The sequence below is a fragment of the Equus quagga genome, chromosome 13 (assembly GCF_021613505.1).
Source record: "Equus quagga isolate Etosha38 chromosome 13, UCLA_HA_Equagga_1.0, whole genome shotgun sequence".
Taxonomy (NCBI): domain Eukaryota; kingdom Metazoa; phylum Chordata; class Mammalia; order Perissodactyla; family Equidae; genus Equus; species Equus quagga.
In genome coordinates this window covers 11,282,064-11,309,857 of record NC_060279.1, presented here as the reverse complement: position 1 = coordinate 11,309,857, position 27,794 = coordinate 11,282,064, and the positions used below count along the sequence as shown (strand labels likewise).

Genomic DNA, 27,794 nt, shown 5'->3' with positions numbered 1-27,794 from the left:
TTCTGTAAGAGAAGCTCAGAGCCTCTCTTAGGTGATCATGGGGCTTCAAATTGAATATAAAATATGACTTGTCACTTTAACAAGGATGAGATCCCAAGTTGAAAGTGGGTTCCTTGTTACCTGAAACTCAAGATAAGGAGAGAATAGAATCACCAGCTAAAAGTTCATGATTCTTTACATCTTGAGAAAGCCCTGAAGGTATACTTGGTCTACCATACAATTGAAGTTCACAGTAATGATGCTAGTTTATCTGGGAAGATTTCACATTTGATCATAGTCATTGCTTCAGGGACTCAGAACAGCCGGGTGACAGTTACTCACTTTTCCCCCCTTTTTGGTACTGTTTAAATTTTTACCACATGTATGTATTACATATTCATACAATATTTTTTTAATTGAGGTCATAATAGTTTATAACTGTGAAATTTAAGTTGTACATTATTATTTGTCAATCACCGTATATATGTGCCCCTTAACCCCTTATGCCCACCCCCTGACCCCCTTCTCCTCTGGTAACCACTAATCTGTTCCGTTTGTCCGTGTGTTAGTTTACCTTCCACATATGAATGAAATCATATGTGTTTGTCTTTCTCTGTCTGGTTTATTTCGCTTAACATAATACCCTCAAGATCCATCCATGTTGTTGCAAATGGGGCTATTTTGTCTTTTTTATAGCTGAGTAGTATTCCACAGTGGGCACTTGGGTAGCTTCCATGTCTGTCTTGGCTATTGTGAATAATGCTGCATTGAACACAGGGGTGCATAAGTCTCTTTGAATTGTTGATTTCAAGTTCTTTGGATAAATACCCGTTAGTGGAATAGCTGGGTTGTATAGTATTTCTATTTTTAATTTTTTGAAAACTCTCCATACTGTTTTCCATAGTGGCTACATCAGCTGGCACTCCCACCAGCGATGTATGAGGGTTCCCTTTTCTCCACATCGTCTCAACATTTGTTGTTTTTTTGTCTTGGTAATTATAGCCATTCTAACAGGTGTAAGGTGATATCTCACTGTAGTTTTGATTTGCATCTCCCTAATGGTTAGTGATTTTGAACATCTTTTCATATGCCTGTTGGCCATCTGTATATCTTCTTTGGAAAAATGTCTATTCAGATCCTCTGGCCATTGTTTGATTGGTTTGTCTTTTTGTTGTTGAGTTGTATGAGTTCTTTTTATATTTTGGAGATAACCCCTTATCAGATATATGATTTGCAAATATTTTCTCCCAGTTAGTGGATTGTCTTTTCATTTTGTTCCTGGTTTCCTTTGTGTTGCAGAAGCTCTTAAGTCTGGTGAAGTCCCATTTGTTTATTTTTTCTTTTAGTTCTCTTGCTGAGTAGACATTGGATTCAAAAAGATCCTCCTAAGATTGATGTCCAAGAGTGTACTGCCTATATTTTCTTATAGGAGTTTTATCATTTCACATCTTACCCTCAAGTCTTTGATCCATTTTGAGTTAACTTTTTGTATATGGTGAAAGGGAATGGTCTACTTTCATTGTTTTGCATGTGGCTGTCCAGTTTCCCCAACACCGTTTGTTGAAGAGACTTCCCTTTTTCCATTGTTATGTTCTTACATACAATGATTAGCTGATTAGCTGTTCATAGATGTGTGGTGTTATTTCTGGGCTTTCAGTTCTGTTCCGTTGATCTGTGTGCCTGTTTTTGTACCAGTACCCTGCTGTTTTGATTACTATAGCTTTGTAGTATATTTTGAAGTCAGAGATTGTGATGCCTCCAGCTTTGTTCTTTTATTTCAGGATTGCTTTAGCTATTTGAGGTCTTTTGTTGCCCCATATGAATTTTAGATTCTTTGTTCTGTTTCCGTGAAGAATGTCACTGGGATTCTGATTGGGATGGGACTGAATCTGTAGATTGCTTTAGGTAGTATAGACATTTTTACCATGTTTATCATTCAATCCACGAGCGTGGAATATCATTCCATTTCTTTATGTCATCATCGATTTCTTTCAGTGATGTCTTAGAGTTTTCATTGTATAGGTCTTTCATCTCCTTACTTAAATATATTCCAAGATATTTTATTCTTTTTGTTGCAATTGTAAATGGAATTGTATTCTTGAGTTCTCTTTCTGTTAGTTCATTATTAGAGTATAGAGATGCAACTGATTTTTGTAAGTTGATTTTGTTCCCTGCAGCTTGGCTGTAGTTGTTGATTATTTCTAATAGTTTTCCAATGAGTTCTTTCAGATTTTCTCTATATAAAATTATGTCATCTGCAAATTGTGAGAGTTTCACTTCTTCATTGCCTTTTTGATACCTTTGGTTTCTTTTTCTTGCCTAATCGCTCTGGCCGAAACCTCCAGTACTATGTTGAAATAAGAGTGGTGAGAGTGGGCACCCTTGACTTGTTCCTGCTCTTGGAGGGATGGCTTTCAGTTTTTCCCCATTGAGTATGATTTTGGCTGTAGGTTTGTCATATATGGCATTTATTATGTTGAGGTACTTCTGTACCCATTTTATTGAGAGTTTTTATCATAAATGGATGTTGGACCTTGTCAAATGCTTTCTCTGCATCTATTGATATTATCATGTGGTTTTTATTCCTCATTTTGTTAATGTGATGTATCACGTTGGTTGCTTTGCGGATGGTGAACCATCCCTGCGTGCCTAGTATAAATCCTACTTGATCATGGTATATGATCTTTTTAATGTATTGCTGTATTTGGGTTGCCAGTATTTTGTTGAGGATTTTTGCATCTGTGTTCATCAGTGATATTGGCCTGTAATTTTCCTGCTTTGTCTTGTCCTTGTCTGGCTTTGGGATCAGGGTGATGTTGGCCTCATAGAATGTGTTAGGAAGTGTTCCATCTTTGTCAATTTTTTGGAATAGTTTGAGAAGGATAGGTATTAAATCTTCTTTGAGTGTTTTGTAGAATTCTTCAGAGAAGCTATCTGGTCCTGGACTTTTATTTTTGGGAGTTTTTGGTTACTGTTTCAATCTCTTTCCTTGTGTTTGGTCTATTCAGATTCTCTATTTCTTCTTGTTTCAATTTTGGAAGGTAGTATGAGTCTAAGAATTCATCCATTTATTCTAGATTGTCCAATTTGTTGGCATATAGTTTTTCTTACTGTTCTCTTATAATACTTTGTATTTCTGTGGTATCCATTGTAATTTTTCATCTTTCATTTTTAATTTTATTTATTTGTACCTTTTCTCTTTTTCTTAGTGAGTCTGGCTAAGGGATTGTCAATTTTGTTTATCTTCTCAAAGAACCATCTCTTAGTTTCATTGACCCTTTTTACTGTACTTTTGGTTTCAATTTCATGTATTTCTGGTCTAGTTTTTATTTTCCTCCTTCTGCTGACTTTGGGCTTTGTTTGTTCTTCTAATTCTGTTAGGTGTGGTTTAAGATTGCTTATTTGAGATTTTTCTTGTTTGTTAAGGTGGGCAAGTATTGCTATGAATTTCCCTCTTAGGATTGCTTTTGCTGCATCCCATAGGAGTTTGTATGGTATATTTTCATTTCTATTTGTCTCCAGATATTATTTATTTCTCCTTTACTTTCTTCAATGATTCATCGGTTGTTCAGTGGCTTGTTATTTAGTCTCCACATACTTATGACTTTCCCAGCTTCTTTTTTGTAGTTGATTTCTAATTTCATAGCATTATGGTCAGAAAAGATGCTTGATATGATTTCACTCTTGTTAAATTTATTGAGGCTTGCCTTTTTTCCCCAACATATGGTCTGTCTTTGAGAATGTTCTGTATGTACTTGAGAAGAATGTGTATTCTTCTGATGTTTGATGGAGTATTCTATGTATATCTATTAAGTCCGTCTGGTCCAGTTTTTCATTTAATTCCACTGTTTCCTTGTTGACTTTCTGTCTGGATGATCTATCCATTGATGTAAGTGGGATTTTCAGATCCCCTACTATTATTGTGTTGCTGCTAATTTCTCCTTTTAGGTCTGTTAATAGTTGCTTTATGTACTTTGGTGCACCTGAGTTAGGTGCATATATATTTATAAGTGTTATATCCTCTTGGTGGAGTGTCCCTTTTATCATTATATACTGCCTTTCTTAGTCTCTCATTGCCTGTTTTATCTTGAGGTCTAGTTGGTCTGGTGTAAGTTTGGCAACACCTGCTTTCTTTTGTTTGTCGTTGGCTTGGAGTACCATCTTTGATCCCTTCACTCTGAGCCTGTGTTTGTCTTTAGAGCTGAGATGTGTTTCCTGGAGGCAGTATATTGTTGGGTCTTGTATTGTAATCCATCTTGCCACTTTGTGTCTTTTGATTGGAGAATTCAGTCCATTTACATTTCAGGTAATTATTGATATATGAGGGCTTAATAGTGCCATTTTATCACTTGTTTTCCAGTTTTTCTGTATTTCCCTTGTTTCTTCTCCCAGGTATTTCTGATTGCCAGTGCAGTTTGGTGGTTCTCTGTGATGGTATTCTCAGTTTTCTGTTTATTTATCATTTGTTGTCTGTGTTCTGATTTTTTTGGTTAGTAGTTACCATGAGATTTGTATAAAAGATCTCATAAATGAGATAGTCCATTTTCTGATAGCCTCTTATTTCCTTAGTCTAAGTAGGTTCTATCCCTTCTCTCTTCCCTGTCTAAGTAATACGTGTCACAACTTATTCCTTTTTGTGTTGTTAGTTGGTGGTTAAAATAAAGTAATTATAGTTATTTTTGATGTTTTCCTTCCCTTTCTCTTTAGTGTTGTAAGTAAATGTTTGCTAATTTGTTCTGATAGAGAGCTGCAATTTTCTGATTTTGTCTGTCTATCTCCTTGCTCAAGGCTTTGTAAACCCTTTCTCCTTTTTTTCAATATGAGGAATGACCTTCTCGAGTCTTTCTTGTAGGGAGGGTCTTGTGGTGATGAACTCCCTCAGCTTTTGTTTATTTGGGAAAATTTTTATTTCTCCATCATATCTGATGAATATTTTTGCTAGATAGAGTATTATTGGCTGAAAGTTTTTCTCTTTCAGAAATTTGAGTATATTATTCCACTCTCTCCTAGCCTGTAAGGTTTCTTCTGAGAAATCCACTGAAAGGCTAACAGGGGTTCCTTTGTAAGTTATTTTCATCTACCTTGCTGCCCTTAATATATTTTATTTGTCATTGACTTTTCCAGTTTTACTAATATATGCCTTGGAGAAGATCTTTTTACATTTAGGTAATTAGGATTTCTCTTAGTTTCATTTACTTATAGTTCCAGCTGCTTCCCCAAGTTTGGGAAGTTCTCAGCTATTATTTCTTTGAACAAGTCCTCTTCTCCTTTCTCCCTGTCTTCTCCTTCTGCAATACGTATAATTCTTATGTTACATTTCCTAATTGAGTCGGATATTTCTCGGAGAATTTCTTCATTTCTTTTTAGTCTCATTTCCCTCTCCTCCTCCATCTGAAGCATTTCTATATTTTTGTCTTCCAGATTGCTTATTCTGTCCTCCATAATGTCAGCTCTGTTATTCAGGGAGTCCAGGTCTTTTTTTAATCTCATCCATTGTGTTTTCATCTCCAACATCTCTGATTCCTTTTTCTTTATAGTTTCAATCTCTTTTGTGAAGAGTTCCCTTTATTCATTAATTTTGCTCCTGATTTTATTGAAGTGTCTGAGTTTTCTTGTAACTTGTTGAGTTTTTTTTTTTATGATAGCTATTTTGAATTCTCTGCTATTTAGATTTTAAGTTTTTGTGCCTTCAGGATTGATGTCTGGGTACTTCAGGATTTTCCTTCTGGTCTGGAGTGTTAATATACCTCTTTGTGCTATTTGCTATGGTGGACTCTGCCATTGAATAGTGGTAGTATCTGGTCTCAGATTGCGTCTGCTGCCATTCAGGGAGGGTGGCAGGAGCTATGTCTTCTGAGCCTGCTGCAATCCCTGGCAGCTGTGTCTGTCCTTTCGAACCTGTGCTGATAGTGCCATCTGTGTTTGCCCACTGGCTGTTGTTGCCTCAGGCAGGAGGGGAGGGGTGCTTTCTTTTGTGTGTCTGTTCCTGGGCGTTCCTGCTCTGCATCTGCTGTCTGCTCTCCTGGGCTGCTCTACTTGGTGAAGACATTCATGCAGGGGCTGCCCTTCCTCTCCCTGCTCAGAGTCTTGTGCCGCCTGCCACTCTCAGTCCCATGCCCTAGATTGCTGCCATTTGGGGAGCAAGAGGAGATCCCCTTAGTTCTTTCCAGTCGGTCCAGTCCCTCCACCTTCAGAGGTATGGCTGTGTGGGTCTCTCAGACATTTATTTCATTGTGTGAATGCCCTCTGTTGGTTTATAAATGTTCTTTTCATTGTATTTTGGGTAGGGAGTTGCTGGGAAGAGCTCACTGTGCCATGATGCTTATAATTTTTTTTAAGAGAGAAAGAAAGCTGTGACAACAATCCCTAAGGAATGGTGCATTATTGTTCCCATTTTTTAATCCAGCAGTCTTGCTACACTCTCTTTTTAATTTTGATTATCCATTTCTACACTCTGATTTTTTATATATACAATAATATGATCAACAAACAATGAAAGGTTAATCTCTACCTTTCCAATTTTTATTTCTTTATATCTTTTATTTGTTTTGCCTTATTCCAATGGCCAGGACCTCTAGTATAAAGTTGAATAGACGTAATGGTATCTGTCATCCTTCTCTTGTTACATAGGGAAAACTTTCAAATATGTCACCCCTATGTGCAATGTCTGCTCTAGGATTTTTGTAGATACACTTATAAGATAGTTTCTTTCCATTTTCAGCTTGCTAAGAGTTCTTACCTTATTATTGCTTTCTTTTCTATTTATTGAGGATAATGTAATATTTTTCTTTTAAATATTGATGTGATAACATTTTTATATCTAGTATTAATCCAATCTTACATGATTGGAATAAGTGCAATTTGGTCAAGATATATTATCCTTATATATTGTTAAAATTTTCTTGTTACTATGTTTTTGGTAGGATTTTTAAATATATTTTCCTGAATAACATTGGCTTGTAGTCTTCCTTTTTTGCCTTGCCCTTGCCACATTTTGATTTCATAGTTATGTTAGCTTCATAAAACAAGTTAAGGCATGATCCTTTCTTTTCTATGGAAAAATTTCTCTAAGATTAGAATTACTCCTTTCTTGAATATTTGGTTGAACTTGTAGGTAAAGTCGTGTAAGCCTGAGGTAGAAAAAATTTTTGACAGCTGATTCTTTTTTTCAATGCCTGTAGGATGATTCATGTTTCTTATGTCTTCTTGATTGATTTTGGTAAGTTTTTTATAGGAATTTTTCCACTTGGTTTAAATATTCAAATTCATTAATGTAAAATCTTTTTTGTTTCCATTTTTTCTGTAAAATTATTCAATATTCTTATTCTGAGAGAAGGAGAAGTCAGTTTAATACAAACTTAACATTTGGAAAAAGAAACTAAGGAAAGGGGTATATTCTGAGTTTGTTTAATAGGTTTATATTACTTCTGGTTAAGAAAAATGTTGTTTATCATCATGGGTACCAAGGCTTACACATAAAACCATCCTTATTTTATGGGAGCCTCTGGTCCATGAACTTGATATATCTGTCAATTTATTTAGATTTTATTTAATATCTCTCAGCATTGTTTTAGAATTTTCAGTGTGCAGGTCTTACTTACATTTTAGGTTTGTCTCTAATTGGTTCATGTTTTTGATGCTATTATAAATGATTGTTTAAAAAATTCTGTTTGCTAATTATTCATTCCTAACTTACAGAAATATATTGTCTTTGATGTAATGACTTTTATCTGACAACCCTGCTAGCTCCATTTATTCTAGTAGCTTTTTTTAAGATTTGTTAAGATTTTCAACGTAGGCAATCATGTCATTTACAAATAAATACAATTTTACTTTTCATTTCTGATCTGTGTGCTTTTTCTTTCTTTTCCTTGACTGTTGCACTGGGTACGACCTCTAATAACAGTCTTAAATAGAAGTGGTGAAAGCAAGCATCCTCCCCTTGCTCCTAGTCTGAGAAGAAAGAGTTCAACATTTCACTATTAAGTATAACATTAGCTGGAAGTTTTTCATAGGTGTTCCTTATCACCTCGAGGAAATTTCTTTCTGTTCTTAGTTTGCTGAGAGTTTTTATTATGAATAGGTATTGAATTCTGTCCGTTGCATTTTCTGTGTCGATTGTGATTACATGATTTTTCTCTTCTTTTCTGCTAAGGCGGCGAATTGCATTCATTATTTTTTCTTTAATCTGGATAAATTCCATTTGGGCATGATGCATTATTCTTTTTCAATATCACTGAAATCTGTTACGGGTATTTTGTTGAGTTTTGACATCTGTTTATGAAGGCAATTAGTCTGTAATTTTTTAAATAATGTCTTTCTCTAGCTTTGTTTGACTTATAAACTGCATTTGGAAGTGTTCCTTCTCTATTTTCTGACTTACTTTCTTCTGTCATCTTTAGGAATTTGCATCTTTCATACAATTTATTCATTATCTGTCAATTTTATTGGCATAAAGTTGTTTATATTAGTTCTCTATCTTTTTAATATCCGTAGATGTCTAGTGATATCCCCTCATTCATTCTGATATTGTTAACGTATACTTTCTCTCTGTTTTTGTGGAGATATATCAATTTTGTTTCAAGAATTAGTTTGGTTTTAATAATTTTTATCTGTTTTCGTGTTTTTATTTTTTTGATTTCTACTCTTTATTACTACCATGTTTATACTTATGCTGTGTGTACTTTGCTTTATTCCTAGCTTCTTAAGCTGAAAGTTATTGCATCATTGATGTTAAACCTTTTTGCTTCACTAATATAAGCATTTAGAGATATAATTTTCTATCTAAACATTGTTATAGCTGCATTATACAAATTTTAATATGTTATGTTTTCATTATCTTTTAGTTCAATATAGTTTCTCATTTCCCTGTGAGTTCTTATTTGAGCCCTGGGTTATTTAAGAGTGTGTTTTTTAATTTCCAAATATTTGGGGATTTTTCCAAGTGTCTTTTTGTTGTTGTTTTCTACTTTGCTTCTGTTTGGTCAGAAAACATACTTGTATAATTTCAGTCTTTAAATCTATTGAAGTTTGTTTAATGGTCTGGCACATGCTTCTCTTGCTGAATAGTTCAGATGTCCTTGAAAATAATGCATATTTTTGCCCCTTAAGTAATATGTTATGTAAATATTAATTTGCTTAATTTGTTTTTGATAGTATTATTCAAGTCTTTTATATCTTTATTGATTTTCTGTCTACTTATTCTTTGAAGTTTTGACAGAAGAGTGTTGAAATCTCCAAACACAAGTGTGGGTTTATCTGTTCCATTCAGTTCTGTCAGTATTTGCTTCGTGTATTTTGATGCTCTGATTTAGATAAATATGCATTTAGGATTTTTTTAAAAAATAAGTTGACCCTTATTTAATTATAAAATGTCTCTCTTTATCCCTGGTCATATTCCCTGTCCTGAAGTCTACTTTTTCTATATTAGTAGAGCCATCCCAGCTTTCTTAAGATTAATGTTTGCATGATATATTTTTCTTCTCCTTTTACGTCTTTTTTCTTCAGTGGGTATTTCGTGTGGATATCATAGAGTTGGTCTCGCTCTTTTAGGAAGTCTTATATTTCTGCCTTTCAATTATAGTATTTAGACCACTTACATTTACTTTTCAATATTGTTGGGTATTTGTGTGTCATCTTGCTATCTGTCCTGTCTGTTCTATGTCCCCATGTTCCTCATTCTATTTCCTTTTTTCTTTGAGTATTTTTAGAATTCACTTTAATCTCCTTTACTAGCTTACTAGCTATACTATTTCTTTTACTTTTCTAGTAGTTTCTCTAAAGTTTATAATATTCATGTTTAACTTATCACAATCTGCCTTCAGATTACACCACTTTGTGTGTTATGGAAGAACCTTACAATAACAGACTTCTCTTTTCTCCTTTTATCCTGTGTACTTCTGCTATCATACATGTTACTTCTGTGTTAGAATAATCATAATACATTGTTATTATTTCTACTTTAAATAGAAAATTATTAAGAAAATAAAAACCAAGGAAGTAGGTATCTTTTATATTTATACACATATTGATCATTTCCAGCGCTCTTCATCCTTTTGTTTAGATCTGAGTTTTCATGTGGTACAAGAACTTCCTTTAACAATTTCTTACAGCACAGATCTGCTGCTAGCTCAGCTTTAGTTTACCTGAAAATATCTTTATTTTTGAATAATATTTCTAGATTGACAATTTTCTTTTTTCTTCGTCTTAAAGATATCGTCTTACTGGCTTGCATTGCTTCTGATGGCAAATTGGTAGTCTTGTTCCTCTCTATATAATGTGTGTCTTTGTCCTCTGGCAGTTTCAAGATTTTCTCTTTCTTACTCTTTTTTTTGCAGTTTATAATGTGCCTTGATGTGGTCTTTCTTTTTTTTTTTTTTTTTCCTGCTTGGATATTAAGCTTCTTAGATTTGTGGGTTTATAGTTTTCATGTTTGGAAAACCTTTAGCCTTATATTATCATATAATTTTTCTGTGTCTTCTCCTCCATTTGGGATTCCAATTACAAAGTTTTAGATTGCATGTTGTCCTATTGGTCACTAAAATATGAATGTTTTTTTTTTCCTTCCCAGCTTTGTTCCCCTCTTCTTCAATTTGGATTCTTTTTCCCAGTGTTGGCAAATTTGTTGGTGCTTTATTTATTGGTGTCTCTTCTGTTGTTATGCCCATCCAGTGAATTTTTCATTTCAGATAGTATATATTTTTCATGTGGAAAAATTCCATTTGGTTTTTATAATTATGTCTTCCATTTCTTTTCTCATTAAGTTTATTGTTTCCTTTACGTACTTGAACATAATTATACTTGCTTTAAAAGTCCTCATTTGCTACCTCCATTGTCTCTGTCATTTCTGGATCTGTTTCTATTCATTGATTTTGTTTGTTTGTTTTCCTGGTTATAGGTCATGCTTTTTGCCTCTTGAATGCTGTATATTGTGAATGCTTCATTGTTGAATGTCTGGATTTTGTTGAATCTTTTTAAAGAGTATTGAAGTTTGTTTTGGCGAAAAGTTAAGTTTTTGGAGATAAACTTGATTCTTTTGACTCTTGTTTTTAAACTTTATCAGGGTGACTCTGAAGTAGCAGTAAGCTTTTTCTTAAAGGACCACATTGCAAATATTTGAGGCTTTGTAGGCCATGATGTCTCTGTTGCAGCTCCTCAACTCTCCTACCGTAGTATAAGAGCAACCTTAGACAATATATAAACAAGTGACTGTGGCTGTGTTCCAGTAAGACTGAAATACGAAATACAAGCAGTGGGCTGGATTTGGTCCATAGACTACAGTTTGCCCATCCATGGTCTACAGAAGCATTTACTTTAGGCTAGTTTAGCCCTACTAGTAAAGCATGGCCCTTCTGGGGACTCTGCTAAATGCCCTGAGTATTCATTGAGGTCTCTTGACTCTGGCTGGTCAAATTCAGACAACTCCTAACCCTGTGTGAACTCCAGCGTTGGTTAATGTTATAGATTCTCAATAGTTGTACTTTCTCTGTTCATTGTCATTTTCCTGGCCTTCTGTAGTTTCACCTTATGCATGTGCAGTTTATTATTCTGACATACAGTCAAGAGGACCTCTGTGCAGATTCCTGGAGCTCTACTTCACGTAGCTTTCTCCTCTATGGTGCTTTGCCCTACAGGTTCCAGCTGCCCTACAGATACCCTGAACTTCCATCTCTGTCTCCGCAACTTAGTGAGTCCGCTGTGGTCTGCTTAGATTCCTGTGCTCTATTTGGATTCCCCTTCTTACTGTGGGGTCCAGAAATTCCCTTCAAGCAGAAAGCCAGGGTGATTATAGGACTCACCTCATTTGTTTCTCTTCTCCTAGGGATCACAGTTCTGCACTGCCCATTGTCCAATATTATCTTATATATTTTGTTCAGTTTTCTAGTCGTTTATAGTAAGAGAGCAAGCCATTCCATTTATTCTGTCATGGCAAGAACTGAAAGTTTGTTTTTTTACATTTTTATATCTATAGTAAAACTAACTCACATTTGAAATCAATTATACCTATATCTAGGAATAAATACCCCAATTGCAAACTAAGTGAATAATTGTTATTTCTCAACTTGCTCAGGATTTTAATGTATTAGCTATATAGGCACTTTTATAAGCAAGCTAGCAAAGAGAAAACTGTTCCAGTGGGTGCTCGTTTTGTTTCAATATAAGTTAGTATTATCACTAGCTTTATAAGCAAGTTGGTGTATGTTTGTGTATGTATCTTCTATTTCTTTAAAAGACTTGCTGCTAGTTTTTCCATTGTCGTTACTTAATCTCTTTATATTAAGAAGAAAATAACAGGTACATTATTACCTAAACCTTGAGAGAGTTTTCCAGCAAAACTGCCGGTCTCCAAGAAAGAGGGAGAAAATAATGAGATTTAGTGGCTGGCGTTTTTATTTTATTTATTCCTTTGTTTATTTATCTTAAGGAAGATTAGCCCTGAGCTAACATCTGCCGCCAGTCCTCCTCTTTTTGCTGAGGAAAACTGACCCTGAGCTAACATCCATGCCCATCTTCCTCTACTTTATATGTGGGATGCCTGCCACAGCATGGCTTGCCAAGCGCTACCATGTCCGCACCGGGGATCCGAACCAGTGAACCCCAGGCCACCGAAGTGGAATGTGCGAACTGAACTGCTGCGCCACTGGGCCGGCCCCTGGCATTTTTATTTTGTTTGGCAAGTACAAACAACCCATTGACAGGCCAGTCCGGTGGTATAGTGGTTAAGTGTGCACATTCCACTTGGTGGCCTGGGATTCACGGGTTTGGATGCCATAATGAGTAGACGTACACACTACTCATCAAGCCATGCTGTTGCCACACTGTTGTTGACACTGCCTGTCCCACATACAAAATAGTGGAGGATTAGCACAGATCTTACCGGAGGACCATTCTTCCTCAAGCAGAAAGAGGAAGATTGACTACAGATGTTAGCTCAGGGCCAATCTTCCTCACCAAAAAACAAACAAACCTACAAAAACACCCCATTGAACCAGAACTTATTTACATTAGAGCTCTGGCAGACTGCAGTTACAGCTAAGAATTACCAGTCATTCAAAATGTAAACAAGAATCACTCAAAACCTACAGTAATAATCTTATACTGTAACTTCTTTTCTTCCATGCTGAAGTAAAATACCTGGTTTTATTTTTCTGCAAAAATTATTTTATCTTAAGCCAATATCTGACTATCTGAAAGACAGTTTAATCCTAAATCTCTTTTTTATAAATAAGTTCATGGTCTTTGGAGGGAGGGGCATACTGAGATGTGAAGCTATTATTTTTACTTCGTTGTTTGTCAATTTGAATAGCTTTTGAGTGTTTCTGAGAATTCTTAGGAGAGTCTGTCCACCTGTATGTTAGTCCCAAAAGACAATTCCAACTGGGCAGTCACTTCCTGTGTTGGCTTATTAATAATGAGATATTTGTCTGTCTCCACAGGTAAAGGTCTTTAGAGTTAACCTTCCAGTAACATCTAATATGGCATCACCTATTAATGCCACAGTAGTCCTGAGGTCACAAAATGACATTGTTTGTTCACATTAGATAGTTATCAGATGTCTTCCTTCTTGGATTTAGTGTAGTAACTGCACAGGCTTCAAACCCCTCTTATGTAGTGATTTAACTAGATTAGGTTCTCTTATTTATATTGAGCCTAATCTTTGTTATTGTATGGTAGTATACCACACTTTTCCAAGCTTTCCTTCTACCAAGAATTAGAATTTTGAATTATGTAATATGTGATCTCTCTAACAGGCAGAAGTGGATTCCCCCCACCCTAGTCTGAGTCCTCATCTCCACCAGGTTTCTCTGCCTTCCTCCTTTGTATGCAAAGGTAACTAGAACCAAAATGGCAGAAAGAGAGAGGTTTGGGCTATAAATTTTTCATCATCCTGACGTTGTATTCTCATAGCAGAAGGAGCAGTTTCTGGTGACTGCAGCATCTAATGATAGTGGCAGTAGCTTTCTTAGAGTCTGCAGTCTTTCCTCAAGCAGGAACTAGATTGATCCGTGCTATTTGTAGCTTCATTTCTGGATAGTGTTCACAGAAGAATCGTTTCTGGGTTCTCTGGTGGCAGTTGTGATATCACAGAGGTTGTTTAAAGTTCTTGCTAGAAAGAAATCCGTATTGCACCACACAGTGCCTCATTCTGTTGTTTTCTGAGGCAGGCATAGGAATTCTGCCTCTTGACCAGCCAAGTGACTTATTACCCTAAGGATACCCAAAACTCACTCCAACCACTTTCTGAACTCAGGTCACTCAAAGAGTAGATAAGTCTCAAATTTATCTTTCTGCCCCGTCATCCCACCCCACCCTCCACCCCCCGTGGAATCATTAATTCTATGCACATTCAGTCCTAGAAGTAGCCCATAATTTCCTCAAAGTGAATTTTGAAACTAATTCTAATAGAGAATACTATATTACCCATGTTACTATTTTCAAGAATACGTGTGCTGATTTAAAGGAAAATCTCAGCTAGGAAAATAGTGTAGGGGAGGAAAAAATTTCCTAACCCTCTTGGGTTCCCTGGCTAGATCTGAAAATTAAACTGACAGAGACAAATTAACAGGAGAAAAGCATGCAAATTTATTTAATGTAAGTTTTATGTGACATGGGAGCCTTTAAGGAAATGACGACCCAAAGAAACAGACCTGTGTATTTTACGCTAGGTTTGATGAAGAGTGGACAGTCATGTAGAAATGTGACAGGGCAGGCAGTATGAGGTAATTGTTGTAAGCCAGGGGAGACCTAGCAAGGCCTGTTTGGATTCTTCTTGGATCCCTTTGTCTCTGGCAATAAGGATGCTCCTTTACTCTGCGTATAGGGAGGGCACCTCTCACAGGAGGGTTTTATAACCTGACTCAGGGGAAAATGGTGAGAGGGGTGGGAGGTCAGAGAGCCCTTCCTGCTTCTGCCGTTTTCTCAGATTCCTTCTGCTTAAAATAGTATGCTAAGGTGCCATATTTTAGGATCGTGTGACCTGAACACCGTCGTCAGCATTTCCCATGCCCACCCTCAGAAAACCATGTCTTTATTCCTTCTTGATACAACTATGTCCATTGATGCTGTCACTACTGACTACATCCAAGGAATATTCTGATCCGAAAAGTTGGGGAGGATAGTAGAAAAAGTTATTTATTTCCTCTTAGACCACTAGCAACAAGATGAACGTTTTTCAAAAGTACCCTTAACGGGAATCAAAGGGAAAGTTAAAAAATAGAAATTTATAAGTTTGCAGAGCACAGATTTCTTATATCAAAGAAACTGCCATTTACCTCAGATTGACTGAAGTCGCTTTCCAAGCATACTCATTAAGAGTTTTCTTCATCACTTTACCATGAAGCCTGTAGGATATTCGGGCAGGTCCTGTCCTTCGTTGAGGTTTGACCACTTCATCTGTTTCTCATAGCTATTATTTGGACTTAGTCTTTCCATCAGCCATGTGGCCCTGTGGCAGTTTTGAGTCCGTTTACCTCCTTTTAGCTGCCTACTCTGAAAAGCAAAAAGACTTCTGTCTACTTCCATGTATCAGAGCTCTATTGGACTCTGTTTCCTGCAGAAGGCATGTCCTAACTCTGCCTACTTAATGAGATTCTCTCTGGGAAACTCAGTCATGTCTGTTCCTTTTCCCACCCTTCCTACTTTCCAGAGAAATCGTTTTTTTCCTAAGGCTTAGGATATAAAAAATACGTTACCATGTGCATTCTATTTCAAGTAATCATCGAGGTTACTAATACTGGGTGATAGAATAATTAAAAAGAAAGATAGCCTTCCTTCTCCCAGATGAATATTCACATTTTTTTGTTTTCTTAATACCAAATAGCTATCCATAGAGATTTATGCCAAAGATGTTGGCAGCATTTACATCACTTACTGGTGTTTTATGGGAGAAAGTGAATGAAGGGGGAGGTTTGTGTGGAAAGGATTGTGCACTTTATTTTTCTCAAGTTATTCTTATTTATATTTTATTTCAGTCTTTGTTTCTCTTGGGAATCTGTTTATTTTTCTTTACATTTAAAAGTTTTCTACTCTGCTTCCAACTTTATTTTTTTGTTAAAATTTAATCATCAAAATATAAATTTTGTGTTTAAAATTCACAGTTGAAAACATGCTGAAGTTGGTTCTCCACTTTAGATTCTGTTGTTGTCTTAAAGTGAAGAAAGAAGAACAAAGCGGAAATCATTCTCTTGTACTGCCCTCCAGGAAATCCTTCTCTGTACTTTAAAAGTTCTTGTTCTTTTCTAGGAGTCCAATGTGCTGATTGCTGCTAACAGTCAGGGTACAATTAAGGTAAGCTATTTTATCCATCTCTATTTTAAACTCAGATCCATTTTTAGACTATAACCATAACATGGAAATATAGAGTTATACTGGGCCTTAGAGGTCATTCCAGATCATGGGTCTCTGTCTGCTTGGAAATGGCTTTGATTGAAGGGAAAAGAATAGGTAGCTTGCAGCTCTGGAGAAGATGACAGTACTTGTTAGACGTTATGTGAATGCTGAATGGATTGATAGGTGGTCAGAATGAAAATCAGAGGAAGACTCTTAAGCATTCACTGTGGGCCAAGCACCATTTAGCTTCTCTTATGCCAGTGCAGCTGCCCCACAGGGCGTTCAGTGCACAAGGTCCAAGACGTAGCCGGAGATGCTTAGACGTTCACCAGATTTAAAAATCTCTCACTCTTCTTTTACTCTCCTCTTCCACATGTTTCTCTTCCTTCTCTTCCCTGACAAGTAAGTTTTTCCTCAGTTGCCAAGGGTAGAAAAGATATTTCGGTGATCAATTGAAAATTGATTTATCTTGTAATCATGCCATTTGTGTAATCTGCAAACTTACATGTCTCTTGGTACACAGTCTCAGTCACAAATTCATACATTGTTTTTTTCTAGTTAGGAGCTCCCAAGAGAGTAGAAATTTTGTTTAATTTGTACCACTGTATATTTATCACTTGGGCATGATACATTGGATAAATAAATCCAGAGCTAAGCAGTGAACTTTTTAAACAAAACACCATTTTGGAGGAGGTTTAGTACATGGGTTTGATAAGGACTTATTCTGTGACTACCAGTTCTTTCCACACATTCTCTGCTGATATAGGAATATCAGGACTTGTTTTTGTTTTTTTTTTTTTTTAATATTTATCTATTTCCCCTGCCACTTAGCATTGATTTTGCCATGGCTTCCTTTCCACTCATCCTGAGTAGAGAATGACCCAGCACCCAAGGGAGCAAATCCAAGCCTAACATATTGTCCATCAGAGATGAAATAAGCAAGCTCAAAGCAGAAGAACTGCACTGTTAGCCAGTCAAAGTAGTATACATGGTGCACTGCTTTGTGTGCAGCTAGTTTCTCTATTTGGAAAGCCTGATTAGAGAGACATGGGCAACTTAAATGAGAGCCAGGCTTTTGAACTGTGATCAGCATTATGTTCTAGAAGACTCAGGCAAGATGGTAGAAGATCTTAGAATCTCTGTTTTAAGTGGCTCTCTACTGTCTCTAAAGTCTCTCTCTCTCTTACTCTCATGGCAAGGCATATATTGAAAAAGCTGCACCTTATTCTTCAACAAGTTTGGCCTTTGTGGCGATTGGGATTGCTAACATATCTGCAGAAGCTCAAAGCTACAGATGCACTTATAGAATCTCAGTGACAAATCTTAAGATTTTGCTCAACAGCATTGACCTCTTATTTTGGTAGCCTGTTTGCCAAATATAAAGACAAAAAGCATTATGGAAACACAAGTGTAAGTCATGCCTTAGCAGAGGAGGAGGGGAGAAGTTCCTCCTTTAATTCCTTGCCACCTAGAATTGCAGTCTCCATGCAACATAGTCCTTTTTGACAGTGTCTCATAATTGTCTGCGTTGTTCTATGTACATTCTTAGCCATTTCTTCTAATCTTTTTATAACTGATGATTGCTGCTTCGTATTTATAGTTTTAGCAATATCACAACTTTCTTGTGGGGCAAGATACTACTTTAATAACTAACAAAATATCTTGACACCGGATGATTGACTAGAAAATGAATGAATCAATAGGAAAAGGCAAGATTTCAGATCCTGTAAACCTTGATCACTATAAACTGTTTATCAATGGAAGAAATAAATAGATTAAAATCCTAAACAGCAGTACTTAAAATTTTCTTAAGAACATGGAAAGATAACATATATCTCAAAAATGTTATATCCATGTTATGCATCAGCCAGTTCATTTATCCATTTGTTTTATATAGTTTACTTTGAAGGCTCCCTAGTTAACTTGTAAATAACTAATCTGAAAGAGTTCGTGCAGCTGTTGAATTGGAAGTAAGAAAGGATTAATGTCTTATCCCTTCAAATTCTTTGGCATTTTAGCAGTTGAGAAAAGTTATTTGGTTCTCCGTTTATAGTATACTAAAGATTCATTAAACTCTTTCTATATTTTAAAACTATTTTATTGAACTGTTCCTTTTTTTCTCCCATTAGGTGCTGGAGTTGGTATAAAGGGTTTACTCAAGTTAAATTGTACTTGATCCCGCTGAAATACATCTGCAGTTGACAATGAGAGAAGACAGAGACTGTTGTGTGATGTTTCTCCCCAAAGTCCTCATGGGTTTTGGATTTGTTTTGAGTATTTTTTCTTTTCCTTTTTTTTCTCCTCTGTGACCTTTGGGACATTGGGAATACCCAGTGAACTCTCCACCATCAATGTAACTCCACAGACTTTGCTGCTGTTGGTGGTGTGGTTATCTAATTTTTGTGATAGGGAAACAAATTCTTTTGAATAAAATAACAAAAAATAATAAAAGTTTATTGAGCCACGGTTGAGCTGGAAAAGTTTTGTCAAATGTGGCAAGAGAGAATTTTTTCAAGAAGTAGCGCACATGAGCTATAGAATTAATGTATCAGTGAATAATCTGTAAGGTTCACACTTCTCAACCTCTTTGGAATTATGCATATCAACATAAACAAAATATAAAGCGTATGGACTTCTTCCAGTGAATTTAATGTTTACAGTAGGTGAGGAGATTGATAACTTTGCCTTATGAATTCCTTACTTCATTCTCTGACTAGATTTATATCATCAGCCAGTGCCATACTCCTCAGTCCCTCTGGATCTGGCCAAGGATCTAAAATTTTGACCTTGAGACCAGTTCAGACAGAAAGGGAATGTCAGTCTGTGACAGCTATCTCTTTCTTTGCCTTTGAAATGTAATTTATATGTACCATAAGCCCTAAATACAGACAAACCAACTTATTTTATAAAATCATAGCTATCAGATGGTCATAGTTATTGGTATCATCCTGGGCTGAACAGTGAGTTAGAGCAGGGGTCAGCAAGCTTTTTCCGTAAAGGGCCAGAGAGTAAAATTTTTTTCTGCTTTTTCTCCCCAACCCACCCCCCAGCACATAGTTGTATATTTTAGTTGTGGGTCCTTCTAGTTGTGGCATGCGGGACGCCGCCTCAACATGGCCTGATGAGCAGTGTCATGTCGGCACCCAGGATCCAAACTGGTGAAACCCTTGGCCACCAAAGCGGAGTGCACGGACTTAACCACTCGACCATGGGGCCAGCCCTAAGAGAGTAAATATTTTAGTCTTTGCAGGTCATGTGGTCTCTGCCACAAGCACTCAACTCTGCCACTGTAGCAGGAAAGCAGCCACAGGCAGTATGCAAACATGGGCATAGCTGTGAAACAGGCAAAAGGGTGGCTTTGGCCCACAGGTCATGGTTTGCAAGCCCCTGACTTAGAGAAAAAGAAGTTGAAGCCCTATTACACAAATTTCTAAGCCATATGATCTCTTAGACTGCCTAATTAATTTTGTAAGTTGTTTTCAATCTGTAAAAGGAGAGAAGTTAATAGTTGGAGTAGCAGGTCAAGCCAAAGTAATGTGAAGCTTTCTGTTTGAGCCATTTTAAAAGTCTGGGCACTTTTTAAAAAAGATATAAGCAGATTTATACTCCACACATATTTTATAAAAACAGACACTTGGAGAAACTTGGTATGAATAACTATATAAATGATAAGGGTAATCAGAATATCCCACTGTATCCTTCTGCTCAAAATTATGGAAACCTACTACAGGTCCACATTTCATTATCTGAAACCCTTGGGCCAAATACATTTTGGAATATAGAACTTTTTCAGTTGTAGATTTGTAATAGAGTACATAGTATACTATGTATTATGCAACACTCTCCAACAGAGTCTGGAAAAATACTCTATTATCAAACACATTAATATTTCTGCAGTAAAATGTATGAATGTTCATATTATATGGGATTAATAAAGGCTAAAAATAGTCTTGCATCAGTTCAGGTCAGTTTTTACCACCAAATGAGCTTGCCTCAAACTTACGTGAAATTTTTCAGTTTTCAGAGCTTTAAGATAATTATATCTTACTAACCTCTGAGACTGAAGATCCTGATAAACTTTTGGACTCAATTCTGAGAGGAAAGGTCACTGTCATTCAAAAGTTACCCATGTCATCAACCAGAATATTAGTTGGCCTTCATTTTCAAGATTAATTTATGACCTTTTGCAAAAATGTAGAAAGAATATTCAAATGTAGATTCTTCACTTAAAGAACTTCATTTAGGCAGATGTGTCTAGAAAATCATCAAAATAGGAAGCAGAGAGTTAATGCCTCTCTGAATGAATCTAAATAGAAGCAGATTATTATGGTTTTTAATTTGGTCTGACTTGTTTTATGTTTTATTTCAAGGTGTCAGCATTGTTAGGGTCATGTTAATTTCCATGTTTGGAAGGATACAATAAAGTACCTTTGGTTATCAAAGGGACAGGATTTTTAATAAATTATTATTTTAAGAAGGCAGTGCTTTATTTAAATTTGTATTTTAAATAACTTTTTCTTGTAAATAGTGAGGAACAAGTTTTTAAATTTGAGTTAATCTTTGCAGGATGTCAACATCAAACTAATTTTACTATTCCTTGGAAAAATAACAATAATTAAGTAAAGCTTAAAGATAATGTACAATTTAACACCAAAAAAACTTCTAACTCAAGAAGAATATGGGTTTTTATGTTTCAATCTAATCTTGATTTCAGTATATTTGTAGGGGTTTCTTAGAGTTGCCTTTGTTCTTAGGCACACAACTCATGCATAAGAAACATTAAAGATTAAAGAACTTTGTAAAGTTCTTCTAAGAAGATTGAGCTACTAGACATCAAAAAGATTATGGGACTGAGCTACACTCGAGAAAGGTGAGCATGGCTGGACCTTGGTACCCAAGGAAGAGACGAGAATGGGATGAGTTCAAAGAGTTGGAGGAGCCTAATAGATATTTGGAGACTTCTAGGGCATGGTTGAGAATTTGAGTTTTGTTATAAAAGCAGTTAAAAGGAAGGGTTAAATGGAATAGGATGATCTCATTTATGGTGAATGGATAGATGAGGGCAAGAGTACAATTAGGAAGGTGCAATTGGGAAGGTGATCTCATTTCTCATCATAAATGAGAAAAATGTCAGATAAATCCCTTTTGAAGGACATCCTGCTGAATACCTGACCAGTGCTCACAACTGTCAAGGTCATCAAAACAAGGAAAGTGAGGAACTGCCACAGCCCTGAGGAGCGTAAAGAGACATGACTAAATGTAATGTGGTATCCTGGACGGGATCCTGAAACAGAAAAGGACGTTACAGAAAACTCAGGACATCTGAATGAAGTATGGACTTCAGTCGATATTAATGTATCAGTATTGATTCATTATTGTAACAAACGTACCATACTAAAGATGTTAGTAGAGGAAACTGAGTGTAGGATATATAGGAACTCTTGCTTTCTTTTCAACTTCTCTGTAAATCAAAAAAAAAAAGCTGTTCTAAAATTAAAAGTTTATCAAAAAGAAGGTATGGGGATAAATCCAGTGTATACAAAACAAAGTGCAAGACAGTAGTATGAGTGAAACCTGGAGAAGTACAGAGAAAAAATCACAATGACCTGTTCCAGCCGTTGTATTTTTAAAACGTAGAGGAAAACATGGAGTTTACAGGAGATGTAAGTTACAGTCTGAACTTTGGCACTAAGAAATTGTATAGTTTTCAAAAGAGAGTAAACCTCCATACTCCATATTTATCTCAAAATTCTACTTAGCGAGAGTGATAGTCTCATCTCTGCTAATAAGAGATTACACAACGAAGTCCATAGTCTCATCCTCGTGGTTCAGTCACTCAGGTGTCTGAGTGCCTGCAGTTATTTGTTTCTTCTTTTTACCTGAGGTCGTTGCAGCTTCTCAATATGAGAATCAAGAAATCTTTCTACTTGTTTCTGGTTTTCGTTTGTTCTCACTTCTCCATGAATCCTTCGTCCTTGATCAGCGTTAGATGCAAATTCCCTGGTGCCAAGTTCTGAAGGAGATCTTGGGTTGGAACCGGGCAGGTATTCTCCTGAGTTCTAAGTTAAAGTTCCCAAAGTTGGTAACAGTCCTGGTTAACCAATTACTGTGTAAAATGTTTACAATCTCTCTGAAGATGATTTTATGGATTTTTCTATATGCACTGCTTTTACCGTACTGTCGGTGCTCATCTGTGACCAGAGGTTTAAGAGTCTTTTGGAAGAACCACATAAGAAAATAATCTTCAGGAGTTTTAAGAGAAAGAACCAAAGCAAACACTCAAAATGTAACAATTCACCTTTAGTTTTATACACCTGCGAGAATGTTTTATCCCAGAAACTTTTTTGTGAGTGATCTTCCATGGAATAGCAGACTAGTAATAACTCAGTGCACTCCCATGTTTGGTATCCTCAGTTAGTGGTCTGTAGTGTATATAGGCTATTGCTCTAAAGGGATAAAGAAGGTCATATAGTCACTTACATATGGTGGTTCTATTGTTTCAACAAAAATTTGAGTGCCTACTATGAGGTAGTCTCTTCTAGGCTATGGGTCAGCAGATGTTTTTTTCTTTTTTCCTTTTTTTTTTAGGAAGATTAGCCCTGAGCTAACTACTGCCAGTCCTCCTCTTTTTTGCTGAGGAAGCCTGGCCCTGAGCTGACATCCGTGCCCATCTTCCTCTACTTTATATGTGGGACGCCTGCCACAGCATGGCTTGCCAAGTGGTGCCATGTCCACACCCGGGATCCAAACTGGCGAACCCTGGGCCACCGAAGCGGAACATGTGCACTTAACTGCTGCGCCACCGGGCCGGCCCCAGCAGACTCTCTGTAAAGGGCCAGAGAGTGAATATTTTAGACTTTGTGGGCCGTACGGTCTGTCACAACCAGTTAACTCTACATTGTAGCGTGTGAAAGCAGCCCTTGACAAAGTGTAAACAAATGAGTGTGGCTGGGTTCCAATGAAACGGTGTGAATGGACACTGAAATTTGTCATTTCATTTTGTCATGTGTCACAATATTTTGTAAAATTATTTTTGAAGCGTTTAAAAATGCAGAAACCATTCATTGCTCATAGCCATACAAAAAAAACCTCCCAGCTGTGCTTGGCTCGCTGACCGCTGTTCTAGGTGCTCCCCGTACCGCAGTGACAGGAAGAAGAGAAAACCATGAAAAATCCAGTCTTGCCTGAGCTTGCGTTCCCATGGGTGAAAGTGTTTCTGCAACGATCGTGTCCTCTGTCCGTCATGGTGTCTCCAGCACGGGAACCTGAGGGGCCATTTTGGAGAGCACACCTCAGGACCAAAAGCTGCTTTTTGTTGAGTTGCGTAGCAACTTGGTATGTGCATTTTCAGAGCACCAGAGGACACACTTTTCTGTGAAAGCTCAGTAAGCAGTAAGACATTTCAGACGTTTTGCTGTTGGATTAGAACGTGAAGATCTCTACAATGCTTACCCCTTGAACAGAGATGCCTGAGAGGATTGTGGTTGAGATTATTTTCACTGAATACTCTAAAAGGTGTGTGCTTAAGGTAGCCTGTTGAGTGTGGAAGAGCAGAGGATATTCTGCAAGGCTGACTTTTTTCCCCTTCTTTCCTTTCTGGCTTTTTCATCCTGAGCTGTTGAAACTTCCTGTCTGAGTCTGAAGCTTCTCAAGCTCATAGCACTTATGTGGAGACTTAGAACCCGACTCATGTTTTCCTGGAGTGACTGAGTTTCTTATCAGTGTTCATGTATATTTTATGGCTAATGTTTGAACTCTGCCTAATTTTGAGGGGTTAAATTTTGAAAGATGCAACAAAATTACTTTTTTGGCAAATAAACCACTGTTAAAAGCCAGCCTAGTTAATAAGCACTTTATATTTTTTCAATATTGTTCATGTTTAAAGACCAAACTGGTCAGTGTTCTGTTTATACTATAAGAAAGACTCCTCCCTCCCACTTCCCATTTCTCTTTGACCAGTCTCAGGAGAGACTTCTCATGAGCTCTGTGGATCCCCTGGGAAAGGCAGGCTTCTCTTCTCAGGATTAGGGTGTGGTGTTCCTAGGTTATTGAATTGCAAAGCTTTGCAGTACAGTTTTTTTTTTATAAGATTTTATTTTTCCTTTTTCTCCCCAAAGCCCCCCAGTATATAGTTGTGTATGTTTTCTTTTTAGTTGTGGGTCCTTCTGGCTGTGGCATGTGGGATGCCGCCCCAGCACGGCCTGATGAGCCGTGCCATGTCCACGCCCAGGACTTGAACCAGCGAAACCCCGGGCTGCTGACGCAGAGCTCTCGAACTCAACCACTGGGCCATGGGGCCGGCCCCTGCAGTACAGTTTGAGTCACATATCTTCTCTGGAAAGGCCTCTAGCACTCTTGGAAATTAAAAAGCACCCCATGAATACAGGGCAGTATTAGCATATGCATATTAAAATTGTACTCACTCCTCTTCAGTTTCTTTCCATTGTGAAAACTAATGAAGTATGTGGTATAAAAATTGTGAACAACACCAACAAAAGGATGGAAGGTTGAAAGGTTAGATTAGCTGTTCTGGGAGTTTCAGTGGGTCCATAAAATGGCTTTATTCCTTGTGCTCTTTGAACATGACATCTGCCTGTGTGCTGACCTGCCAAGGCCACCGTCACAGCTGCCATGAAAAGCTAGCTTTTGAAATGCCTGTAGTGAAATTTCTGAAATGTCTCTTTTCCTACCACATGCCACGTGCATCCTCCCCCTAGAGAAGGTTCAGAGTAGGATTTAAGTGACTACGGGCTGAAAACCTGCATCACCTCTGCTGGGTCTTCAGTCTTACTGCCTCTACGGGCAATAAGAGTGGAGAAGAGAGGGGGATTGTGGCTGCAGAAAAGACTGGTAATCAGGGAGAACAGTCACATCCAAAGAGCCACAAGTGGGGGCCAAAGATGTTTTCCCAGCGTTTCACTCCCCAGGAAGTGCCCTCACCTGCCAGCATCTACCCACCCTCTGGTTGTCTAACTGCATTGTAACAGATCTTTATGATGGAAGAGCAATGTCTCTTTTTCGCTTTTCTCACCTCTCTTTGGATGTTAGCGAAGCCATTTAACTGTGCATTCTTGTTTCTCCATTATGAGACTTTCCAGGGAACCTTGACATTAGTTCTCCTCTCCTCTTGGCGGAGGGATGTGGAAGTAGAGCCATTTGGTCAGAAATCCAGCCCTCATGCCCTCAGTCTCAGTACATTTCAATGACTAATCCATTTCTTTTTCCTCTCAGTCAAAAGACCAGTGCCTAACTCTCCAAAGCAACCAGTGAAGCAAATACCCTACTCAATGTAGTAATTCCTCATATAGCACCATCGTGGGCAGTCTTATAGCTTCTACTTAATACTTCTAGAATTTAAGAGAGTTTGCTGGTTCCTGAGACGTCCCTGGCTCAATGGTTCTAATTGTTGGGCAGTCTTTTCCTGCATTGAGCCGAATCCCATCTCAGTGGAATACTCCTTCCCCAGCACCGCTAGGCCCAGTTCTTACTGCCAGGCATTATGGGAGATGCCAAATAGCACAGGTCATGACTCCTTCCTGGAGCTTCAGGCGGAGAAGATGGACACTTGAAGATAATTTATATGTAATATAGTAATCCTGTGAATAAGCATTTTTTTAAAGAAACGAAAACATTCAGAAAGGTTAAATTAATTACTGCATATATTACAATGAAAAGATTGTTAAAAGGGCAGATTAGAATGTTAAATGGGTTTTATAAAGGATGTAAGATTTAAGTGGCGTTGTAAAAGTACTGAATCATGTGTCTGGTTCACTTCCACTGACCAAAGAGGTGCTAAATGACACAGCTGAGAGTTATCTTCAAGGAAAACAATGTGTGCACATCTTGACTCTGTTAAGACAGTAAAGAATCTTCTAGTTCTCATGATAAATTAATTATCTTATGATATTTATCTGTTAATTTATAGTGGGAAGGACTTCAAATAGACAAAAGAAAACTCTGACCCTGTCAGGTTGCTGGAACACTGAGAGGTACCTCCATCAGAGATGGGTGACATCTCCATCCTGGGAGATCAGCAGAGGTCATCAGACAACCGTTGGTCCTAAATGCTTCACTTAGCTGCCAGAAGGCAGGGGCCTAGAAGGAATCATCCCTTCAGATCCCTTTCAGATCTGAGAATCTGATCCTGACTGACTGATTCAGAGGGAGAAGAAAACAGATGGAATATTTGCCTGCCTACTGTAAGGACAAACACAAATTAAAATAAGAGGCTTAACTCTTCCTGTTGAAAATAAGGCAAAAGACTTTTTTCTCTCCCATTTCTTTCAGCATTTCTTTCAAATCTTCATAATGGTAAATAAGCCTCTTGCCAGTCTCACGACTCAGAAATGCAAGAATTAAAGGTGACCTCTTTCACGGAAACGCCCACCTTTCTCTACTGTGCCACTCCCTCTGCTCCTCCTGCCTCACTTTACCCTCCCTGCCTCAGGCTGACTCCTGGGAAGGGGTAAACGATGATCTTTTACATGGTGGTTCCTTTCCTTGCTGGGTTTCCCTGAGAAGGACATAACTTTTTTAGCTGATAATGTGTTGCCTGCCCTGTTTGAAGATGTAGAATTGTGTGCCTGCTGGCCCAGCCCCGAGTCCACTTCAGGTCCTAGACCAGATTCCACCTCCAAGAGTCCCCTTCCATGCACACACCACTTCGCTGGAAAGGCAGAAACGGTAAAGATAAATGATCAAGATCACGGGATGATGAGACTGTGTCCCCATACGAAGGCAACAGGATGGAGAGTAGTTGCACTAGTTACTTGGGAAAAGATATACAAGAAAGGAATTAGGCTGATAAATATCAATATGGGAAAAGAAACCAAGGTGCCATGTAATCCTACCCTTTTCCCATCTCCATGCGAGGAAAACCAGCCCTTCCTACTCAATCTCCAGCAAAGTTGATGCTGCTGAGAAGCTATCCAGGCCTCTCAGGCACAAAGGAAATATTAAGAGTTCATGTGTTCTCCTCTCCTGCTGCTAACATTAATCTAAAGGCTTTTTCCCAGTACCCTGGGAAGATCCACAGAAGTTTGCAAAAATGCTCTGCGGCGTGTTTTCAGTTTACAGCCACACGTGGGGATGTTGTGCTAGATGCTGCAGGGAATTCTGCAGCCAGCAGATTTCGCTTATTTGATGGAGCATGCTCATCGTGGACCCGGAGATGGGGCGCTGCGGCCAAGAGAAGTCGACTCTCCAGCACTCCATCCAACCATGGAAGGATTAGGTGCATTAGAGACCCCCAAGAGGGGTTGCTAAGGACAGGACTTGAAGCCTCTCTGATAAATGTGCCCTGGGAGAAGTTGCAGCAGTGCATGCAGAAGATAGGTGAGTCCTCCACTGGTTTCCATCAGCAGTTTGTTGAGGCTTTCTCAACTTTCGCTGGCATGGACCCGGGACAGATCAAAATTGCACACTATTGTTAACTCCCTTTGTCTCGACCGAGTTAAGGAAAGGTGGCAGGATGGCAAGGACAGACT

The 27,794-nt window shown here is 37.7% G+C and overlaps 1 protein-coding gene across 3 annotated transcripts in view; it reads left to right on the top strand.

Annotated features, from left to right (window-relative positions):
• The window catches only part of COP1 (COP1 E3 ubiquitin ligase), a 238,708-nt gene extending 219,931 nt beyond the window's left edge, over nucleotides 1-18,777 (top strand). For all 3 annotated transcript variants that reach the window (XM_046682582.1, XM_046682583.1, XM_046682581.1), the window contains 2 exons: nucleotides 16,222-16,266; nucleotides 18,438-18,777. In XM_046682582.1, coding sequence (XP_046538538.1) covers nucleotides 16,222-16,266; nucleotides 18,438-18,455 — 63 coding nt within the window. In that variant the 3' untranslated portion in view covers nucleotides 18,456-18,777. The remainder of the gene's footprint in view (nucleotides 1-16,221; nucleotides 16,267-18,437) is intronic.
• The last annotated feature ends 9,017 nt before the right edge of the window (nucleotides 18,778-27,794 follow it).